This window comes from Botrytis cinerea, chromosome 3 (assembly GCF_000143535.2).
Source record: "Botrytis cinerea B05.10 chromosome 3, complete sequence".
Taxonomy (NCBI): domain Eukaryota; kingdom Fungi; phylum Ascomycota; class Leotiomycetes; order Helotiales; family Sclerotiniaceae; genus Botrytis; species Botrytis cinerea.
The window spans coordinates 1129357-1149364 of record NC_037312.1 but is presented as its reverse complement, the minus strand read 5'-3'; the positions used below and the strand labels follow the sequence as shown (position 1 = coordinate 1149364).

Here is a 20008-nt window from a genome sequence, read left to right as displayed (position 1 = left end):
TTGACCCCGTGATAGTGGGGGAATCAATCGATCGAATTGAAAGAATCGATTGAGCTATAAACAGTGATTACAAAATACCTAAACAATTTCGGTCCCTGTAAACACATACTGAATCAACAAAAACGCGTTCTCGAAATTCTTCTTATCCCATTTCGTTGGGGATGTCCCTCCTTGGATAATCCAGTTCAAACTCGTATCACTGCAAGTAGTCGAAGACTTCACATAGTAGTCTCCGATTTTGCTTCCGTTCCATGTCCTATCACCCGTGGAGCTTTGGATGTCAAGTCTATCGCGCAGTTCTTGGCTGTGAGTTATGAAAGTGATGTTTTGAACCTTCAGGGCATCCTGTCTTTGAGACCAATAAGGAAGTTTCTTTTTCAAATCTCCAAGTTTCATGCTTGGTGTATCATTTGAATCCGCCGTTTGGGAAGCCAATTGATCACCGAAGCTCTTCCAATCGTCAGAAAACTCGTGTTTGAGGTCGAAGATTGCTGAAAACCCTTGCTGCTGCCCTTCCGCCCCTGTCGCTTTCATCACTTGAAGCGTAGCTTGGTTCGCTGCTGCGCGTAGTGATGGACCTCCTTCATAAGCCGTGTATTGCACGTGTAATAGCACGTCAGTGATGGACTCGTAGCTGAAAGTCCTGGTCGGTGATGGGAGTTCTAGACGCCATTTGGAGATCGCGCCTGCACCTTCGAAGGGCATGTATTGCGAGCCAGAAAAATCGAGTTCAAAAACCCCTGAGTCTGCATCACCATTGCTAACGGCAATGGAAGACGTTGGGATTCGATCGGTTCGAAATGATTCACTACTTGCAGCTTGAGAAGCAACATAGTCGGCTGCACTCTGGGTAACGCGGTATTTATGCGATAAAAGTGTCAAGATAGCGTTGGCACTGCAATTGGTTTCAAAAGTTGCAGGAATCGACACGGCTACTGATCGAATTCTGCGCATATAGTGGCCCGGGAAGTCCATATCGAAAAGCAGCTCGTCTAATGAAAAATCGCAAGTTCCCGCGATTCTGAAATTCATTAGGGCCATAGGATTTATCTCTTTCAGAGATACAGTTTTGGTAATATTATAGTCCGCTGAATTATTTCCCGCTTGCGTAGCCTCAAGCTTTTTCAAATCCCAAAATAGATCTTGTGCGGCTAGCAATCCATTACGTGAAGCATCCCAATATCCAGCTGGTTTGATGATTGAGCATTTGCGACCAGCTTCAAATGAAAAGGCACTCTGTGCTTGAAGAGCTGCATCTAGAACCAGGTTGTACGCTTGAAGGTACAAGTTCCTAAGTCTTTTTTCCATCCAGCTATAGAGTTGCTCGTTGGTATATTTGGAGCGATACCATGTCTCAGCCTGAACAGCTTCGTCTAGTTGGGATTTCTGCATATCGAGATCTTTCTGGATGGATTTGATCTGTATCTGCTGTATCTCGATCTGTTTGTCAATGGATTTGATCTGGCGCCCACTGATATTGGCTTGGAATCGACGGTCTTGCAGTTGTGCTGTAAGACTGGCCTTCTTATCGGCTTGGTCGGCTTGGCTGGCATCTAGTGCAGCAAATCCTCTTAGAAGCGCAGAGCCGGCTGCCACAAACTCTGCATACTGAGTCCCGCCAGCTGAGATGCTAGTTCCAACTCCGAGAGGCTCAAAGTCCCCTTGTATCGTTGGTAACAAGTACAATGGAAGAGCCACTGCGTCTGTGACTGTAGCTTGGCTGTTCTTTGAGTATGAGGATAGGGACATTGTCATTTGCAATTTTTCGTAAGGAGACATTCGCAATTCATCTGATGACTGTACATCAATATTTTGTGGGACATCAGTCCAATCGTCGCCAGGTTTGGGAATTTTGGTATCTGGTTCGCCGATGAGTTTGAGATAATAATCTAACTGGGCTTCTTGAGAGCTGCGATCTATCAAAAGCGATTCAATAGTCTTTTGCGCTCCGTCAAGTTCGATTTGCTTCATTTCCAACATCCCTTGCTGTATTCCAGTGTTATTTCGAGCCAAAATGATATTGAGACTCTCTGCATCTTTTTTTTCTATTGCTGCCAAGAGACTTTCTCCCAGCGAGCGTACTTCGGTACACAAGTTCAAAGCTGCGCCCATGAGAGTTGCAAAACGTTGGTTGGTTAGTGGACCATCTCTTTCGCCAGAAATCATGCTCAGCACATCAGATATGCTGAGACCTTGCTTGCCGAGGGCCACCAAGTCTCCACTAGAACATTGGGAAGTCAGTAATTACCACATATGGAAACATTTGGGAAAGGGAAAAAATATTCTAGACAAGGGAGTTGGGAAGATGTTGAGGAAGAAATATGAGATGAGATTTGAGATAAGGGAGGGTGAAATGAAAGTCCTGGAGGTGCTTACGGATCAATGGGTGGATCTCTCAGCGCGTAGACCACCGGCTTTCCTTGAATATCGAAGGAATTTCGAATGTTAAAAAGACGTTCCTGCACTAGGCTCCGCATTGTCTTGAATTTGGGATTCAAGGGAATGGAAAAATAATCTGTCTTCAGGACACAAGTGATGTTCTCCATTCTTGGATCAGTGCTCGAAACTGTAGCGTTCCCTTTTGGTACTATATTGAATGAGAATGGCAGGCCTAGATCCAATGAGACTTCATCGAATGCATTGTCCTTTACTCTTAGCTGTGCGTACGTCAGCACTTTCGATTTCCGATTTCCAAGATCTGGCACATTAGGTGGCTCGGGTCCCAGTACTCTAGCTGCCTCGATGTATCGTTGAGTGGCCAATGGAAGACATTCGGATGTGCCTCGTCGGAATTGTATGTCTCCAAGAGCAATGAGAATTTCAGCATATTTCATGACAATCCACTTCATGTATGAAACAGGTCGACCCCGCGCGGCAGCATGCACTAGCGCACCGTATGAACGTCTCTCTTTGATAGCAAGCTCGATCTCCTTTTTCAGGTTTGCCAGATCCAGAGGGTCAAACGAGCTTTCGCCTTTATTCGCCATCATGCAAGCCATATCTTGGAAGGGTGGGAATTTCCAACAGGTTTTAGTGCTTATTGTCTTTTCGCCATCAGATCTGTCTACTTGCACAGATACTGATGGATCAAAAACAAGTCTCGCAATTTGCAGTGCTTCGTCATATTGCTGTGTAGTTGACAACCGATCAACTGCTAGATAAACAGCGTGTATGCCAATCTCCCAGTTATAAATAGCGGTTGGACGACCCAGTTCGTGGTACGATGCGTTTTGACTGCCGGCTCCGTAACGTTCTTTTAACTGGTCTGCAGGTGTTTTAGCTAGATTGTTATAAAGATTTCCCAGTGGGTCAACACGGTCGGTGGTGTGTTCCATGAGTTCATGAGAAAACGAATGATCCAGCTGAACTAGCTCCATATCGTCTATCACTCTTTGGGAAGTCCATTGATGTCCATCCGTCGGGGTGAGCTCTGTTCTTGGCATATTAAAGCGGCTCAAGCTCATACCATCACTATCTATTGTGGTGACTACAAGGGCTGTGACTCGTTGTTGTGTTTTCGACAAAGTCCAAGTGAGGTCATTTTGATTGTAGGATGTTAAATCATGCGGTACCCAAATCAAAGGCTTGTCTGGGTCAGGGGGATCAATAGACAGCGCAACTTGTTTGATGCCTTTACCTAGCACCTTCTGGAAGTAAGTTGGAAAGTTGCCTGAGACAGATGTTGTTGAGTCACTGCTGATTGTACTGATCTGATCGTTGAAGAATATGAAGCTGCCAATTTCGTTAAAGTCAGTATTTCCTATTGTTGAATAGTTTATCTTCATCGTCATCTTGTTATCATCAAAAGTTGGTTCAACTCGAAATTGTGATGCAGAAGCTGCCAAACCCACAGTAAGAGTCCCTGCTGATACACGCTTGGGTGCCCAGCTGCCCCTGATGAGTTCAGTCCAACCCATTGAAATCTCCCATACACGTTCAGGGGCCGCTATATTAGGCGATTGTCCTCGTAAATCGTCGAAAGTGGCGACACCTTTAAGATTGTCCCCTATATTCGTAGCTAAAGACTTCGGCATGATTGACGGCATGAAAAGATAAAGTCGGCCACCAATTATCTCGGGAAGCAGATAGCTGCCAACATTGTCGAGGCGATGGCCTTCCCATTCTGTTTCGATAGAAGGAATATCCATGTCAATCTTGGCCCACGGCTGCCAGAATATTTCACTTGTTGCCAAAATAGTAACAGTACGATAATAAAACGAATATGGCGCAGTACGAGTCCGTCCGAAAAAATGGAATATATCAGCTTCCTTAAATTCGGGTTCGTGGACATATGCAACAATGTCAAGCTTCGAGATTTCATTCAAACCATACACATAGTTCTGAATGGCGTGCAAAACCGTATCGATACTCAGATCTTTCTGAAGCAATGCAGCCTCAAATTGATCAAATAACTGGCTCTTATCATCTCGAAGCATTGGATCAATCCAATTCTCTGGATAAAGAAACAACTTTCTGTTAGCTTCCCAGAGGGTATATTGCTGCATCCAATCCCACTTATCACGTCGCACATCTGTCATCGCGACGTCCTCTTCGAGCCCCAGCAAACAACGCTGTGTATATAACTGCACTACCGAAATTGCTTGTTTAACACGTGATGTTCGCAATTGTGGACCAATTTGCACGTCAACAAGGAAGTATTCAAAGAGTCCATCGGCGTCCCAGATATTGAGGTCTTTAATGTAGTCTTGTTGCAATAGGTAATTCACAAGCGCAGCGCGCTGGGTCTGCATGAGTCCATCGTCAAAGTTTTCTTGTTGCGCGGCGGTCAATCTATTCTGGAGGTCTTGTGCAGCTTGAACGTAAGAGTCTGCGTTATCTAGCTGTTGCGCAGGCCTAGCTAGATTAAAGAGTTCGGCGATTGGTGGCATGGAGTTGATGTCAGATACACCGCCAAGGCTGTCATAGAACTGCACAATTGCGTTTAGGCCCGAGAAGTTATCATAATTGCGTAACGTTGTCATCAGATTTCCTGCGGTATAGTTCGGATATTTTTGGTCCAAAGCGCTTTCTACTAGCGTGTTATTCCAGCCTGTGCTTGCCGCGATTTTTGTTACAATACTGCTTGCATCAGCATCAGTTGAGCTAGACAGCCATGAAAATAGACTCATAAGATTGTCGTCTTTAGTGCTAGGGATACAAGTATCTCTCAAGGCGCAATATCCCTGGAGTTGTACAAGATCTTTCAGACTCGGTGAATTGAGGTCGATAGCCAGCATTTCGAATTTGAGTTGCACTTGACGGTTGAAAATGCAATTTCTGTCGTAGTCAGCTTCAAGGTTTGGCAAATAAGCGCTACCTTGCGAATTGCTTCAAGGACACTCGTTGTTCGCTGAACTGTTGCCGATAATAAGAGTTCTTCGTCGGTAAAAAGTGTGGGCATCGATCTGCATGTTGACCAAGAAACTTGAGAAGAATCAAAATCGGCTTGCAAGAGATATGCTTGACCAGAGATCATACGAAATTGGCTCCACGTGTTTGCAGATGAATCATAGGGCATCTTGAGTCCGTTAATGGTTATCTCGGGGTTAGTACTGGTTCCCGTGTAATGTATTGTGTAATCATCAGTGGTCGTAGGTGTGAAATACGCGTCCAGATTCACTTGAATCGAGCTTTCGATGGGCACGCTGAGACTCTGTAGAGCGGTCATAGCGGACTCGAGCCCGCTGTTGTCCTTAGTTGGGACTTTTACGACGTCTGAAACAAGGCTTGCTATGATCGAAACATCAACGTCGATTATCTGGTCTTTGGTAGAGTTGAGAATGAGAGAAGTAAGGAGATCTTGGATAATGGTAGGCTTAGCCAAGTCAATAAAAGCTGCTCTGCGATTCCGAAGATAGTTTTCTGCGGCAATAGAAGATGCATTTGGAGAAGAAGAATCAGAGGATTCAGACGGTGGCTCCTCCCAATCATCCAGAAGAACATTGTTCTGTAGCTTCCCACTGGAGTCGGGATTGTTCTCAAAACGTGATTTGATAATGTTCTGTGGAAACAGCGAAGTCGCCACCAAAGTAACGAGTGCAGCATTGATTGCGGGAAAGTCTTTGCTTCCGTCCAAGATCTTCGTTTTTTCACTTGAAGTCAATATGCCACAGAGCTTTATTTGAGCAGAATATATCTTTCCTTCAATAGAAGGAATGACCGAAACCTTGTTCGGCCAGTCCTTTGCTAGGGAAACGAGTGAGTCAAGGGCCGCCTTGTTTGAAAGTGTGGCATAGCCTGTCAGAATTTGAGTGCCTATTACAATGTCAGTGACTTGAAGTTTCTAATAGTCTGGTCTGAAGTCTTGCAGTTACTTCAATTGAATTCGATCATTGGAATTACACGGGTTGTCAAGTCCAATTCTCAATTATTTCGAATACTTGAAACCTTGAAACCTTGAATGAGACTAGAGAATTCACCCACCCTCAATAAATCCTAGAATTGTACTCGCTGTTGTTGCATCAAATGTTCGCCCAACACAGTCGACAACGGTTTCTGAAGTGGGAATGTCAACTGTAGAAATAGATGAAAGTGACTTTTTCAGATCCACGGTCCCTTCCAAAATAGCTCTGGTGAGTTGTAGCCCCGAGCTATCCTGGACATCTTCAAGCTGGGCAGTCTCAAAAACATCGAGAAGTGATTCAATTGTCCAGTTTGAATTCAACAGCTTTTTCCACATGTCTAGCACTTCAAATGTGACTTCAGGGCTTGACAAAGGATTTTCCTTCGCTTCGTCGAAAAAGAGTTTAAAAAATTGAGCACATTTTGTGGCGGGAACAGACAAAATTTGGGAGATGGTAGTATAGCGGTAAAGTTTTGATAGAGTGCCGACAGTCAAATGAGAATCAGAATAACCTGTAGCTTCAAGAAGATCTCTGAGATATTGAAATGGCCAATTTAAACTCGCGCATACACTTGTACCGCATGCATAAATTTGAAACTTTGTGCCGCCTGGCTCGAAGAATTCTTCGCCGTCTTTTGGGATTGCAAAAACTTTCCCTAAAGAAGGACGGAGAAATTTGCGGTAAAGAAACGAATCTTTGCCAAAGGCATCGATAGGACCCCACAATGGAAGTAGAGCGGCGGGTTCAATCCCACATAAATTGCTTAACTTGACAATAGACGCAATTCCATTGAGAACGTAGACTGAGATGGGTCGCGTATTGGGAGCGGTAGTCCCCTTGAAATCCGGAGAGAGCGTCATCTCATTATTACGTAAGCGATAGATAGCCGCATCAAGATCCCTCGTCGACCATCCAAGTTTAGCTTTTAGGCGTAAAAAAGACTGAAGGTCTCGGCATATGGTAGTGTTCAGGCTTTGAAACGGCGGCTCTGATGCGTTAGCGAGAAGTCTGAGGTCGTCGATGAAAGTACTGAACTCTTTCGATCCGGTTTTGTTGATGATCACTAGGTCTTTTCCGAACAGCTGAGTCTTGACCAAGTCTAGGATGTCGGGAAAATCTAGCCCTGATCTTTTCATAAGCTGTTGCTTAATATATGTTAAACCAAGTTCGTTCGTGGACTCTAGCATTGTATCTTCATCCTCGTAGCCCCATTGTGTGGCAGTATCACCTTCCGGTGGTCCTGTAGCTATGGGTACGATATCACTTGCCAATCCTTCGAGCCAAGCAGCAAACCAGGCAGGGAAGAAAGTTTCACCTGCGATGGCAGCAAACTCTTTTTGGTGTAAATTCAGAACTGATGCCGCATTTTGTCTTTTCAACACCTCGGCCGATCCACGAAGCAGCCCAATTCTCTGTTCTTCAGAGAGTTTATCACGCGCGACTTGTGTTATTTTCTCGAAGAGAAGCTCAGGTGCTTGAAATACCTCGATCAGTTGAGTGTAAGGTATCTGGAATATGTTGAAATATTCTTTGACAGATGACCATGTATAATCATATGGGAAGCAGGTGAACGGGTACATCTGTTGAGAGACGACTTTGGAATAAACTTCAAAGTCTGTGTTTCCAGGCCGATAGACTGGTCCGTCGGAGTGACCATCTTGCACTCAATCATCTGAGGCATCTGCAGGTGTATTAAAAACAAGAATACAATCTTGGTCGTCGGAAGCTGATTCAGACAGCAAAGATTGACTCTTGTAGCGAATAAACGATTCGAGTACTTCATTAACAAGGTTGATATTGGGAATCAAGGTTTGTGAGTTTGCGCAGCTGAGCTCTAATTTTGTAAGATCTGGGCGCCGAGCCGAGAGCAAGTCTAGGAGGGTGCTGTTTGTTCCTGAATCCGAACTGGCAGTTGTATCATTGGTTGTTGCCTTAGTTCCACCTGTAGGTGTAGTGTTGCTTAACAAGTTCAAGAGATCTGCAAAATAAGCAGACATGGAAGTTATGGAGCAACACTCTTCACACGCAAGATTTTCGAGACGAAATATGTCTGTCAAGTTATTCCAAGATTCTGGAGGACCGCTAAGGCTTGCTAAGGGCCGAGTTGGCTTTACAGTGTCGTTCGTTGAATCTGTGTCATCGCCCTCCGGCTGAGGTATCATACTATCTGCCACATCAGCCTTGCCTGCTTTCATCAGCGCCAACCAGAGTTGCTCATTCCAGCAGTCAACACGCTCAGCGCAATCGTGGATTTTTAGAGCGTTCGCGGTCGATGCGCCTGCGCTGTGCAGATCAGATTTGAAATCGTTCTTCGACTTGCTTGTGATACTTCGAATGGAATGATAGTTGGAGTCGTAAAGACGAGGAATATCCAATGGGTCTTCAACGAGATACGAGAGAGTCTTTACACGTCTGACAAACGTAGAAGCGGAGGCGATCTCTTTGTCGTTCAACGGGGAATCATCCTGCGGAAAATTCTCCTTCAACATGCTGACCAGCTCAGCAGAACCAAGTTTGGCCTGACGCTTAACCATCAATTCTAAAATTAGTACTATGATGGTACGAGGCCGATCTTCGAGGGTAAAGTCGCCATCATCTCTGATCATAACAAGAATAATGACGAGTGGCTGGTCAGCAAGAAACCTGGCCCGTACTTGGTTCACATCATTGGTAGTCAAATTATCTGGGAGTGTGTTGGAATCTGAGGCTAGCAACGTATCAAGTTTGTCTTGCGGAAAAAGTTCTTTCGCAAGATCCTCCGGAGTCGCGTCTGGCAATAGTGTCAAGAATGCGCCACAAATCTCTTCGTCGTCGTTGGTATAGATCAATAATGTCTTAATGAAGGAAAGGTATACGATGACATTGAAAGGGACAGTCCACTTCCCGAGAAAGGCATCAATAGCCCCCCTGGGATCTCCGGGCTGATTGGTATCTGCATCGGTCAACTTCTGCGTAAGATCGTCGCTGAGAATACTCTTGCCAATGACTTCGATATAAGTCTGCGACATGATTGGGTTTATGAGCGGAATTCAATTTAGGAAATCATTCAACGAGAAGTTTGTTGATCGAAACCCCGTATCAACGGGTCGAAGGGCGTTTCTTTTAAGAGACTGAGAATTAAGTTTTCCCGAGTATACTGATACTGCATCAAGGCCTTCCTTCCAAGGTTGAACGAAGGTTGTAACAAAGACTGAGAAGAACAGTATGACTTGTAACATGTCAATCAATAGATGGGTGATGCCGTTGATCAAAATTCAGCCAGGGTCTAGGTTCTGCGACAATTCAGTCACCAACTCGAACACCTATCTCCACGTAACCCCGATGATTTAACCGCAGTCGTGGAGCTTCGATTGGCGTTAGAGAATGTAGTTGAGCCCAAGTGTAACCTCACAATTGCGACTTGCAGTTGAATAGTAGAGTAGAGGGCTTTTAAATGTAGGCTGGCCGTCCGAACCCACAATATCTTGTTCACAATATGCCTGCAGCAACTTTGAGATGTAAGTTGGTCTGCAGGTATTGATGCCATTCATTGTGACGCCAACATGCGCTGTCTGGCTTTGATGTCCCTAAACATGTATCTTGGGATCACACTCACCAAATTTCCATTCGATTGAGCTAGATCACCTCAATCTTCATTTTCGTGTCTCTGCCTTAGTCGTCATCCTGTGTCAGAATACAACAACACTTCGAGCCCGCTACCACAGATCTACATGTAGAACCTGATAACGGAACTTCAGTTCACTGGATCCAATTTGGTTCATTTCTTTATCAGAAATTGGCATCATGCGTAACACGGTAACCTCTCATTGGTATGTAGGTATTGGATTTCTGATTCGGATATCCTTTCTCGAGATGCATTCCTAACCTTGGACAGATGTGAATGTAATGTAGCATTCAATCTATATAGCAGCCAGGTCACAATCTGCAGTCATGTGTCGTTTTCCGATTGACTGTCTATTATCTTCAGCGTCACTTTTTTCTGCAAAGCTAGCCATTTTTGTTGAGCTGAAGAAAAGCAAGTGTTTGTTAACCCAGTTTGCGGGAAACTATATTGTAGGACATAAATGCGGGGGAGTATGTATGACTATGGTCGCACCTTGTGTTCCCCAAAACCCAACTTTAAAGAACGTCTCATAATATTATGTTGTTGATCCTGTTACTTGCTCATTTATGCAGTGTTGCACTTGCAATTGTACTTGTTCTTGTGCGTATGCTTGCACTTGTGCTTGTGCTCACGATACACAACACACCAGCAGTGGTTATTACCAAGGAAAAAGATCTTTCACATCCTTCTCATTCAGTTCAACTGTTCATCTTTTCTATCTGCCACTCAAGTCTTCGACCACTTCTCTTCACTTGACAGGATGTCTGAAACTTTCACTCCCCGATATCTTTCTCTTGGTGGCTATAATCATGTGTGTGCCATATCAGAGAAAGCTATCAACTCTGCCATGGTAAGTATTTTCGAGAAGCGGCCATCTTCAGCAGGTCAACTGGTTTGGGAAAATGAACAGGCGTCAGATGGCCAATTGAAATCAACACTGCTGGCGCCCCAAATTGAGCTTGACGTGGAAACTGTGAATAGTCTCAATTTCAAGCTGGCACTTCGGTAATTATGTACCATTCGCACAATAAGAAAAAACTTTGTATTGATTTCATCCTCATGATAGATTTGATAAAGGTCAAATTTATTTTGGTCAGAACACTTATCAAAGAGTTGATGGTTGGGTCGTCATTTTCAACCTCGTCTGGCCCAAAGAAGCCACCCACGATGGGACAAGAAGGCAGTTTGGCGAACTCGAAAACACACCTGAGACTGTGGATTCTACACAGTCCAGTATCATTGGTCTCAGTCCAGGAGAATACTCTGTTCATCGGCTTTTAGCCATCATTGCCTGTTCGTTGACCGATACATCTATTGAAAAAAAGCTAACCATCTATTGCAGATCTTGATTGGGGCAGCCCTGTATGGGAAGAATCCTATTTGACAGAACAAGATGGAACCAAGCTTTATCTTGATAAATGGGCAGCAGATTCAAGCAACAACGCATTATATAGTCAGGTTCAGCAATTTATACGAGAGTTAGGACTCTCAAACAAACACGCATCTTTGCTCATGCAAAATATGCAAGTGGATATACCTAGGCCCAAATGTCATTTCCCCTTCTTCAACCATCTCCACTAGCCAACGCTGACTGCATGTAAAGTGAGTGAAGAGCAGGTCGCCCTCGGTGAGTTTGTTCTAAAAATCTTCCAATTTCGTTTTTTTCTGACTTTGATCCCAGCTCCAAAAATGCTTCGATTGCAACAATACCCATATATCAACGCAGCTACTCAAGGGCTGGAAGACGATGGATCCCCTATGACTGGCCAAAATGGAAATCCTCACAACTGTCTCTGTTTCTGCGAGATTGATTTTGATCAGGGTTCGTCCTTACCAGAGGATCCTTTGCCATTTAACGGAAACTTTGCATGGCCCGGAGACGGTTCAAAAGATGAGTCTCTGGGAACATTTGTCATCGACAGCAGTGTGCTCAATACAGGCTGTACTACTCTTCACCAAGTTGTGCAAATGATCTGCCAAAAGGTACTTGTATGCCCTCTTGTGCCTCACATGATTGACAAAAGGCCTGATGAGAATACAATATACTTGTCACAGAGGTTTCTCGGGATTGATGACATGGATGACGGTGAATCCAGCACTATTCCAGCATTGCGAATTGAAAATGGAGATTTTGATCTTGTTAAGTCCTCTGACGTTCAGTATCGCTGGTCAAAGTCATTTTCCGCACCAGGAGAACACATATCATCATCTGGTGGAGCTTGGTCGGCCGAATACCATTTGACTGCCGAGACATCCATATGTTTAGATAGCGGAACGTCAGATTCCCTTATTTTTACACTCAGCGGACATGTCAACTACTCTGGTTCGATCAGTTGGCCCAGAGAAGATGTATACAATGTAGCCCAGTGGTTCCCGTAAGCATTATATGTAAGCCTCATGGATCGGTACAGATGCTAATTTATTAAAGTGATATTAGCCATGATGTGAATTGGACAGCCGCAATTAATATGGGCGAATTAGACTCGGATGATCCTACTGCAAAAGTTGGCAGATGTAATCTTGAAAACTCAGACGATCTGGAAATTTTGGTGCCTTCAGATCTCGATTCTGTAGTCCCTTCAGATCCAGAAACGAGCTGGGATTATTTCTTGAGGGGTTATAGGACAATGGTTGGCAGCATGCTCGTGGATGTACCCGGCATGCTTTCCCCCCCAAATGTCAAAGTGGCTTATCCAGGAAAGGATGAGCTTGAGTTCGGAATCGGTGCATTGAACCCAGTGGGCGACATCATTGTTCCCATTGACTATCTATAGTGAGCAAAACATCTCAAATATAAACTAATCCGCCAATATATTTTAACAATAAAGTAGTCCAAATCCGAGTCGCGTCACCTGGATTTCTACGCCAGAAGATCACCCGCAAAATACAAACACGGCTACAAATGTGGTTTATACCTCTGACACATCTGTCACCAAAGACATTCCACATATCACCTGGACAGGCACATTGGCGTACGACGCCGACACCAAAAAAGCAAATCTTACACTCCAAGGATCGAACAAATCAGGTGCAAAGCTAGCCTTCAAAACAGTCAAGGCCACTTTTCTGAGAGTGCAGGCTGTGAGTGATCATTGTCTTTGGAATGCAGATTGTGGTAGTTGGAGTCAAGATACAACTTCCGATTCGCACTGGTCGATCACAAGAGATAGCATCCCTCAGAATCTCAAAGCAAGAGTAGAGATTGTGAATAATGAGATGCAGTTTACCATTTCTCCGCAGGGGACTGCCGGGTACGCTGACCCTGATAGATTTTTCATATCTGCAGGTGGATCTCTCACCTTGAATTTGAATGGAAAAGCAAACACAGATGGGAGTGATGATACTTTCATTGTTCAGCTGACTGAAAATTGGGCCGGCCTTACAGTTGCACGACCAATCAATGGACGAGCAGATGCTTTCATGGCCATAGAGGTCAAGGCTGATGGTGCAAGCACAACTCCCTCCATCATCACTCAGAGCGAGGCTGATGCTGAGCGAGGAGTAAAGCAGACATGAGTTGCTAGACCGTTTTTCAACCATGACAGCAAACTTTGATTTGATGAGCTGAAGTTTACGGAAGCGAGATTGACACTTACTTGACTTGTCCTCTTATTATATTAGCTAGCCATAATTTGATTTCTACTCCTGCGCATGCCCTCAGAACGTATTTGACGGTGGACCACCACCACCACCACACAGCTGCAAATGATTATGTAATCTCGCCGCAAAAGAGCCAGGCTTTGATTCGCCCGGTGTTCGGAAATAAAGAGGAATGAATTGATAATCGTCACCACGAGCAAGCCCACTTTCATTCTGGATGGAAATGCTCAAAGCTTCCAACGAGTGCCCACTCCTCTTTCTTTCCTCTTTTACTCGTGCTGGTTCTTGCAATCGACAACATCTTCCACATTCTCATTCCAGACCTCAATAAACACTCACACCACCACATTCAATCCAAGCATCCATCAACATGGTTAAAGCAGGTACGTTTGAGATCTATCACGTCCACAGCTGCCGTCTCTACCCCACACATATGATGCTGTGGCCAATGGCGGGGTCAGCTAGAGAGCTTTTGAGCACATTTCCTCTGACGATGGGATACCCGGATGGGTAAACTATCTCCAATCAAGCATCTAATCGACATTCTTCTCATATGCTGCTTTCCTCTTTTGTCGTCCAGTGTTTCATGGTCTGAATTCTGGTATAAACAATACATGTGCTAACCCGGGTTCTCTCCTCCATTGCAGTTGCTACCGTCCGCGGTGACTCCAAGATCTCCGGCACCGTCACTTTCGAGCAATCCGAGGAGAACTCCCCAACCACCATCACATGGAACATCACCGGAAACGATGCCAATGCTGAGCGTGGCATGCACGTCCATCAATTCGGTGACAACACTAACGGCTGCACATCTGCCGGACCACATTGTACGATTCCCCAGCTGTGCATGGAATACAAACATACAACGGAACGTAAGGCTGACTTGACCTCTTAGTCAACCCACACGGCCAGACCCACGGTGCTCCCACCGATGAGGTTCGCCATGTAGGTGATCTTGGAAACTTCAAGACTGATGCCCAAGGAAATGCTACTGGCTCTGTTCAAGACAGTCACATTAAGTTGATCGGCCCATTGAGCGTCATTGGCGTATGTACTCTTTCGCATTATTGCTATACAAGTGCTAACAACCCTTTCAGCGTACCGTTGTTGTCCACTCCGGAACTGATGATCTCGGTAAGGGAGAGAACGAAGAGTCCAAGAAGACCGGTAACGCTGGAACCAGACCAGCTTGTGGTATGTTATTCCTTCTATGAAGATGCAGTTTCTGGACACATGACTAATATCTTCACAGGTGTTATCGGTATTGCTGCATAAATGTAGCATGCAAAATGACATGAATCACAATGATACGATCTGATGAAAATGGAAAAGGGGTATGGATCATTTAGCTTAGTTTGCCGGCTGTGTCTAGGTAGTTTTAACAGAAAAGCAATCGTTCTACTCCAATGATTTGATTCAGTTATGATTTATGAATTGTAGAAGGGGATTGAGAAGCTCTGTTTGTGGTGTTTGCGGGGCTTGCAAGCTTAATTTGAGTATTAAATACTATTATTGTTATAATTATATGTATGTATATGTAACTATGCTTTTTTGCAAACAATCATATTTCAACAAAGAACACACGAACAACAATAACCACGTCAACTTCATATAGTGCGATATTGCATCATTTGAAATTGGGGACTGAGGCTAATCATATTTTTGCCCCTCGCCCCTCGCCCCTCGCCCCTCGGCCAACCAACCAAGTACCGGTAGCTAGAGGGTCCATGGATTTATATATAGCTAAGCTCCCGTGATCCCGTTGTCCGTGATCCCCCCTTTGCGGTTTGCTTATGCCAACGCCTACCTGCGGACCTGGGTGTTCGCTCCTCGGGTATTGAGGTTCACATCATTCTCCATCCCATCCCATCTTCACTGCAGTCACATTACATTGCGACAGCGTTCCGCCCACCTGCCCACGACAGCATACGTTACATGGAGCTCTCAGCTGGCTGAAGGTTGACCATACACACGACGTTTCGAACATGATCTCCGGACAACATGGATCAAAGCTCCATTGAAATCCATTTTCGCTTCATGCACCAATCATCTACCCGAGACGCTCACCCCACATCAAGGGTTCATGGGACCTTACAGTAATGGAATTATATAAAATGTAGCCTCATCTATCGTCGATGGATGGATGAAGCTCCGAGAGAACACTTGACCTCTTTTCCATCTTTATCCCTTTCCCATATAATTGACGATTTCAAGAGAACTGGAATCCCGTACTGGATAGATTCGACTTTTGTGCCCATTGAATATTAAACTGTATTCTTTATGTAAGTTGTACAATGTTCCCTTTCCCTCCTTCCCCTCATATTCATCCTCATCCGCACCCGCACCCGCACCCTCACCCTCACCCTCACCGCATATGTATGCAAGAACTGCCTGCCGCAATCCGCATTCTACGCCACTTAAATGGAGGTTGTAAGGAACTACGTAGGGGTGAATGCACGCATTGAAAATTCAGGAATTGGGAGTAGATTCATTCATTGGGCGAGAGAAGTGAATTCTTGAGAAGAGGGAAGTTGATGGCTACTCTACAACTCTCCCAAGACTAGCTCCCATCTGTCCATTTTCACCATGAGCAATCCATTCGACACTCTACCACCAACCAGAGAAGGAGCTTCACCTTTGGAAAATACCACCGCCCAGATTTGGAAAGTCTGGTTTCCAGTTTCCAGTTTCCAGTTTCGATTTCAATTTCAATTTCAATCTCCGACTTCGAGATTCACTTACATCCAATCCACATTTCGTACGGCACCCAGCAGATTATATCTCCAACACACATAAACGACCACATTCATTTTACTGTACTGCTTTGACGAGATTCAATATCATACCGCGAAACAAACCCTCAGCTACTTATTAAACCTACCTGGCATCTGCGACTCAAATTGCAGAGACAAACAACTCTCTTTTCCTCGAACTCAATAAATTTACACCTACACCTACACCATTGTTCAATCCTTGATTATAATCAAAATGGGTGTCAGAACATTCAAGATTGGCTCTGCGGCAGGCATTTCTAATGACCGCAAATCTTCTAGCAGCTCATTGGCATCAAAAGCTTCTCAGGAACCTGCTAACCTACCTGAACCATTTCCTAGTCCTCGAATTCCACCACTCGGAAAGAAACGACTTGCCAACGTACCTCCATCCGATTACAGCAAAATGGTTCTCAACCAAGCCAAAGTTAAATCCGTCTTGAGCGGCGACAGTCTTGTACTTAGCTCTGTGGACAACCCTGATCTCGAGCGCATTTTGTCCTTAGCTTATTGCACTTCACCACATCTGCGAAAGGAAGGCGACGAACCGTTTGCATTTCAGTCCCGCGATGCCTTACGAAAATTAGTAGTGGGCAAGGTTGTACAATTCCAAGTGTTGTACCAAATTCCCAATACTAAGCGCGAATATGGACTTGTTTTTCTCAATGATGGAACCAAACTACCCGAAGAAATGATAAAGGAAGGTTGGCTTAAATTGAGAGAGGATGCTGGCCGAAAGGAAGATTCGGAATCGGCCCTTCAACAACTCGACGCCTTACGTTTATACGAAGCTACCGCACGCAGTGAAGACAAGGGTCTATGGCAAGAAAATGGTGGACGTATTGAGGTCCAGCATGACATGGGTAACCCAGAGTCTTTCTTAGATACATGGAAGGGAAAAACAGTGGATGGTTTGGTCGAGCGTATATTGAGCGGTGATCGAATGCTTGTGCGTTTGATTGTTACTCCTACACAGCATATCCAAGGTCAGTTAAGCTGGTTTATGTGTGGCGAAATAATAAACTGACAAGAATTAGTTATGACTTTGGTTGCTGGTATTCGCGCACCAGCTACGGAGCGAGTCAACCCATCGAATGGACAAACAGCTCCTGCGGAACCTTTTGGAAATGAAGCACGACGTTTCGTTGAGGAACGATTATTGCAAAGAAATGTTAAAATACATATTCTTGGACTTAGCCCACAAAATCAACTCATTGCTTCAGTCATCCATCCCAAGGGAACTATTGCCAAATTTATCCTCGAAGCTGGACTTGCACGATGCACCGATTTCCATTCAACACTCCTTGGCTCAGATATGGCAACATTACGTGAGGCCGAAAAGCGTGCACAACATGCTAAATTCGGTCTGTTCAAGGACCATGTTGTAAAGAACAACGGGGCAGGTGGAAGCCTCGAAGCAACTGTTACCAAAATTTTCAGCGCCGATCAAATCTTTGTCCAGAACAAGGCAGGTGTTGAGAAGCGCATAAATATTAGTAGTATTCGTGGACCTAGACCTACTGAGTCAACTGAAGCACCTTTTAGAGACGAAGCTAAGGAATTTCTTCGAAAACGCTTGATTGGAAAACATGTCCGAATCAGCATCGATGGATCAAGACCAGGCACTGAAGATTATGACGCGAAGGAAGTTGCCACCGTTACTTTGAATGATAAGAACATTGGATTGCAATTGGTTCAAGAAGGTTGGGCTTCCGTAATCCGTCATCGAAGAGATGACACCGACAGAGCTCCTAACTACGACGATTTATTGGCTGCACAAGAGAAAGCCAAGGAAGAAAAGAAAGGAATGTGGTCTGGAAAGGCTGCAAAGGCAAAGCAGTATGCCGATGCATCGGAAACTGTCCAAAAGGCTAAGCTACATGTTGGATCATTGCAACGACAAAAGAGAATTCCAGCCATTGTTGACTTTGTCAAAGGCGGTGGCCGATTTGTTGTACTCGTGCCTCGTGAAGGCATTAAACTCAACTTTGTTCTTGCTGGTATTCGAGCTCCCAAATCTGCTAGAAATCCAAGCGATAAGAGCGAACCATTTGGTAAGGAAGCACACGATTTAGCTACACGAAGACTATCACAACGTGATGTTGAAATCGATGTGTACAATACCGATAAGGTTGGTGGCTTCATTGGTGAACTTTACATCAACAAGGAGAGCTTTGGTAAGATCTTGGTTGAGGAAGGTTATGCAACTGTTCATCAACACTCTGCCGAACAATCCGGAAACTCGAAGGAATTATTAGCAGCTGAGAAGCGTGCAAAGGATGCTCGAAAGGGTCTTTGGGCAGATTGGGATCCATCTTTAGATGTGGAAGAAGAAGAATACCAGCCTGCCAATGATGATGAAGTCACTCAAATCAAGAGAGAAAAAGATTACAGAGATGTTATTGTCACCCAAATTAATGAGGATGGAAAGTTAAAACTTCAAATCATTGGCACTGGTACTTCGGCTCTGGAGACTTTGATGACTCAGTTCAAGTCTTTCCATTTGAACCCATCCAACTCAACTGCTCTTCCCGGTCCACCAAAGGCTGGTGATTACGTTGCGGCCAAGTTCTCCGAGGATGGTCAATGGTATCGTGGTCGCATACGCTCCAATGATCGTACTGCTAAGGAAGCAGAAGTTGTTTATATCGATTATGGTAACAGCGAGAAGATTCCTTGGTCTCGTCTCCGACCACTTTCCCAACCACAATTCTCGACGCAAAAACTTCGCCCACAAGCCGTTGATGCTATCTTAACTCTTCTTCAATTCCCTACAGACAAGGATTATATGAATGAGGCAATTAGATATATCACCCACAACACTGCCGACAGGGACCTCGTCGCAAATGTGGATTACACAGCTCCAGATGGAACATTGTATGTCACATTGTTCGATACCAAGAGTCAAAATTTGAACGATAGCATCAATAATGACATCGTAGCTATGGGTCTTAGCATGGTTCCAACTAAGTTGAAGGGTTGGGAGAAGGGATTTGCTGATGTTATTAAGAGTTTGACTCAGAGCCAAACTGAGGCTAGACAAAATCGCCAGGGTATGTGGGAGTATGGTGATGCTTATGAAGATTAAATTGGTGGATGGAAGATGAAGGCTGGCCAACAACCAACTACTAAACATTATGAATTTCTCTTCCTGTTCCTCGGCTCAGTTTATTGCTCCTTTTGATGAATTTTGAGAATGTATTGCGAGCTTGTTTCTTGCATGGTATGGTATGGCATGGCATCTCATAGCATAGCATGATGATACATCCGTTATCTTTTTATGGCATGGTATTGCATTGCATTATGACTCTGGATGAATGGATGGATGGATCATTTGCATGGGATTTATAAAAGTCTTTTTGGTGGATGGATGGGGATGAATTGGTTGATCTAAATGGGGAGGGGACTGAGTGTTTAGTTGGCTGGCTGGCATGGGAGAGTTGATACATATCTACCGACCTACCTACGTATCTCTTGGTCTTGGTCTTGGTATTGGTACTGAACTATATTGGTTTAGACTGGACTGGACTGGACTAGATTAAATAAATTCTTTTTACTTTGAGGAATTGAGAGACTGATTTTTGTATGTTTGTGTGTGTGTGTGTGTGATAGTTGGTATATGATAGTTGGTATATGATAGTTGGTATATGATAGTTGGTATATGATGTAATTGAAAAATTCATAGAATA

General features: G+C 44.5%; 4 protein-coding genes across 5 annotated transcripts; 3 read left to right on the top strand and 1 right to left on the bottom strand.

The window, feature by feature from the left end:
* Positions 1 to 15: 15 nt before the first annotated feature.
* On the bottom strand, positions 16 to 9517 carry BCIN_03g03410 (hypothetical protein). Its single transcript, XM_024691896.1, has 5 exons — positions 8009 to 9517; positions 6424 to 7924; positions 5318 to 6255; positions 2377 to 5183; positions 16 to 2221 (listed from the first exon to the last, which is right to left on the bottom strand). Exons 2-5 carry the CDS (start codon positions 7922 to 7924, stop codon positions 79 to 81), a joined length of 7389 nt encoding a protein of 2462 aa, XP_024547669.1. The 5' UTR covers positions 8009 to 9517; the 3' UTR covers positions 16 to 78.
* Positions 9518 to 10644: 1127 nt separating this feature from the next.
* BCIN_03g03400 (hypothetical protein) lies at positions 10645 to 13608 on the top strand. Its single transcript, XM_024691895.1, has 7 exons — positions 10645 to 10953; positions 11015 to 11241; positions 11291 to 11497; positions 11552 to 11575; positions 11630 to 12323; positions 12377 to 12721; positions 12780 to 13608. The coding sequence occupies exons 1-7, from the start codon at positions 10709 to 10711 to the stop codon at positions 13462 to 13464; spliced, it is 2427 nt and encodes an 808-aa protein (XP_024547668.1). The 5' UTR covers positions 10645 to 10708; the 3' UTR covers positions 13465 to 13608.
* Positions 13609 to 13707: 99 nt separating this feature from the next.
* On the top strand, positions 13708 to 15207 carry Bcsod1. Its single transcript, XM_001560480.2, has 5 exons — positions 13708 to 13931; positions 14196 to 14375; positions 14444 to 14595; positions 14646 to 14742; positions 14801 to 15207. The coding sequence occupies exons 1-5, from the start codon at positions 13919 to 13921 to the stop codon at positions 14821 to 14823; spliced, it is 465 nt and encodes a 154-aa protein (XP_001560530.1). The 5' UTR covers positions 13708 to 13918; the 3' UTR covers positions 14824 to 15207.
* A 457-nt stretch (positions 15208 to 15664) lies between these two features.
* Positions 15665 to 20008, top strand: BCIN_03g03380 (hypothetical protein). 2 transcript variants are annotated; one of them, XM_024691894.1, is made up of 3 exons: positions 15665 to 15830; positions 16662 to 17305; positions 17357 to 20008. In XM_024691894.1, the coding sequence occupies exons 2-3, from the start codon at positions 16726 to 16728 to the stop codon at positions 19405 to 19407; spliced, it is 2631 nt and encodes an 876-aa protein (XP_024547667.1). In that variant the 5' UTR covers positions 15665 to 15830; positions 16662 to 16725; the 3' UTR covers positions 19408 to 20008. The 2 variants fall into 2 exon arrangements, with proteins under 2 accessions (XP_024547667.1, XP_001560529.1); XM_001560479.2 differs by lacking the exon at positions 15665 to 15830 and having other exon boundaries at positions 16311 to 17305.